Source organism: Manacus vitellinus, unplaced genomic scaffold, assembly GCF_001715985.3.
Source record: "Manacus vitellinus isolate BGI_N305 unplaced genomic scaffold, ASM171598v3 scaffold_115_pilon, whole genome shotgun sequence".
In the NCBI taxonomy this organism is placed as follows: domain Eukaryota; kingdom Metazoa; phylum Chordata; class Aves; order Passeriformes; family Pipridae; genus Manacus; species Manacus vitellinus.
In genome coordinates, this window is record NW_021938866.1 from 140927 (window position 1) to 143016 (window position 2090).

Here is a 2090-nt window from a genome sequence, read left to right on the forward strand (position 1 = left end):
AGGGTGGACAAAAGGCAGGGACAAAGAAAGAAAGAAAGAAAAAAAAAAAAAGGAGCATTAGAAAAATATCGAGTGCAAAAAGATTAGAAAGCAGCTTATAATGTCAGTTCAAGGTCAGCGGGAGCGCTCCGGCGGTTCCGGGATAATGGACTCCCAACAATGAGCGGTGATTAGGAGTCAGGGTGTTCCTGCATCAACCCCAAATCGAATAATTAACCATGAAGATTGAAAACAGGGAGTGCATCTGTCCGAAGTGGGGGAAAGGCCTTGTTAACAAATGATCTGGATGTGCTGAATACACATCAACCCCCACGGAGGGAGAGGCCGGGGAGCCCGGAGCGTCTTCCCGAGGATTTATGGTTGGGGTTTTTCCAGTGTTTGAAACACTGAAGGCTGAGAAATCTTCTGGGCAGGGAAATTCTCTTTAATTCAAGGTTTTTTTAGTTGCTGTGACCCCTGGAAGTGTCCAAGGCCAGGCTTGGAGCAATCTGGACTAGTGGAAGGTGTCCCTGCCCGTGGCAGGGGTGGGACTGGATGATCCTTAAAATCCCTCTCGACCCAAACCACTCCATGATAACCTGGCTCAAACATCACCTATTTTAAACATGAACTGAAAAGGCCAAAACCCAGCCCAAAATGATTCCTACCCTCCTATCTGTGCCAGGACAAAGCCTAAAAATGCTGGGAAAACACTCTTAGCCCTCACGACCGAGTGGTTTCCTTCGGCACGGTCTAAACTTTTGGGGATTGGGATGAACTGGAGTTACAAACACCTGGATATTCCTTGAATTCAGCAGGGAAAAAAAAGAAATCCTGGTCAATAAATGTGATTTTTTTTTTATATACATCTGGAGCTCGACATAAAAGCTCCTGGATAAAACATGGGCTTTTGTCACTCACAAGGAGTAACTGGAGTTCCCACAAAATACACTGGGAATCCAATTTCTCCACATTTCTCCATAGATTTGTTCTTAGTATCTCGAGGAAATGAAAACTTCTATGAAATGGGGGGATCTCTGCCTTAGGATAAGGTCAGGGAACCCTCACCAGCTCCCAAAAACATCCATGGGATTAAAACAACCCTCATTTAAAATCTGCGTGGTGGCACCAACAAATACTTGGTGGAATGGTTTGGGCTGGGAAGGATTTGAAGGATCATCTCAGGGACACCTCCCACTAGAGGAGGTGGCTCCAAGCTGGCCTTGGCCGCTTCCAGGGTGTGCCAGGGCCTGCCCCCCCTGGCAGGGAGGGATTTCTTCCCCATGTCTCACCTCACCCTGCCCTCCTCGGCCCCAGGACTCGAGGATGGGAATGGGAATGGGAACGGCCCAGTGCTGGGGGTACCCACTTGGCCAGCTGCTTCTCAGCGTCGGCGCAGAGCTCCAGCAGCCCCATGAGCACGGCGGACACGTCCATGTAGGGCTCCCAGACGGTGAAGCCGCGGCCGATGAGGTCGATGGCGGTGCGGCGGATGGTGGAGTGCGCCGGCAGCCGGGCGCTGGGCGGCTGCAGCAGCAGGAACGTCAGTGCCTTGCCTGGGGGGAGGAACCACATCCCAAACAATCCCCAGCAATCCCAAATCCCAGTCCAAGCGCTGGATATCGAGGGAACATCATTAATATTTCATTTCACTGGATAAAATTCATTATTTACGCGTAGGAGCGACGCTTCCCAACGCGGGTAGTTTGTTATTATCTCCTCATCGTTATTTGTTACCTCCTGATAAAGGTAATTACTGATTTTATCAGGTTTTCCTGGCTTGTTTGGTTTAATAAACAAACCTCACATTTTCCTGGTGACTCACACCAACAACACCCAAAACTGTCAGTGTTATGCCCCAGCTCTGAAAGCGACTCCTCAGCCGTTACCCCGACGAAACATTCCCGGCTTTTCCCCGGGAATCCCGCTGGATGAAGCCAATCCTGCCCAATCCTCAGCCAGGACATCTTTGTTTAAAAGCTTTGCCTTGGCTTAAGCGAAGGAATTAATATTGACAAAAACATCAGGGCGGCTAATGAGTTGTTCGTTAGGGCAATAAACATGTCACATTAGAGGCGGCGCGGCCVCGAGGTAATTAGCCCCGGAAAAGC

At 49.7% G+C, this 2090-nt stretch overlaps 1 protein-coding gene across 1 annotated transcript in view; it reads right to left on the reverse strand.

The window, feature by feature from the left end:
- Positions 1-2090, reverse strand: part of WDR7 (WD repeat domain 7) — a 27025-nt gene that overhangs the window by 9513 nt on the left and 15422 nt on the right. Inside the window, 1 exon segment of the mRNA XM_029965698.1 lies at positions 1345-1535. Coding sequence (XP_029821558.1) covers positions 1345-1535 — 191 coding nt within the window.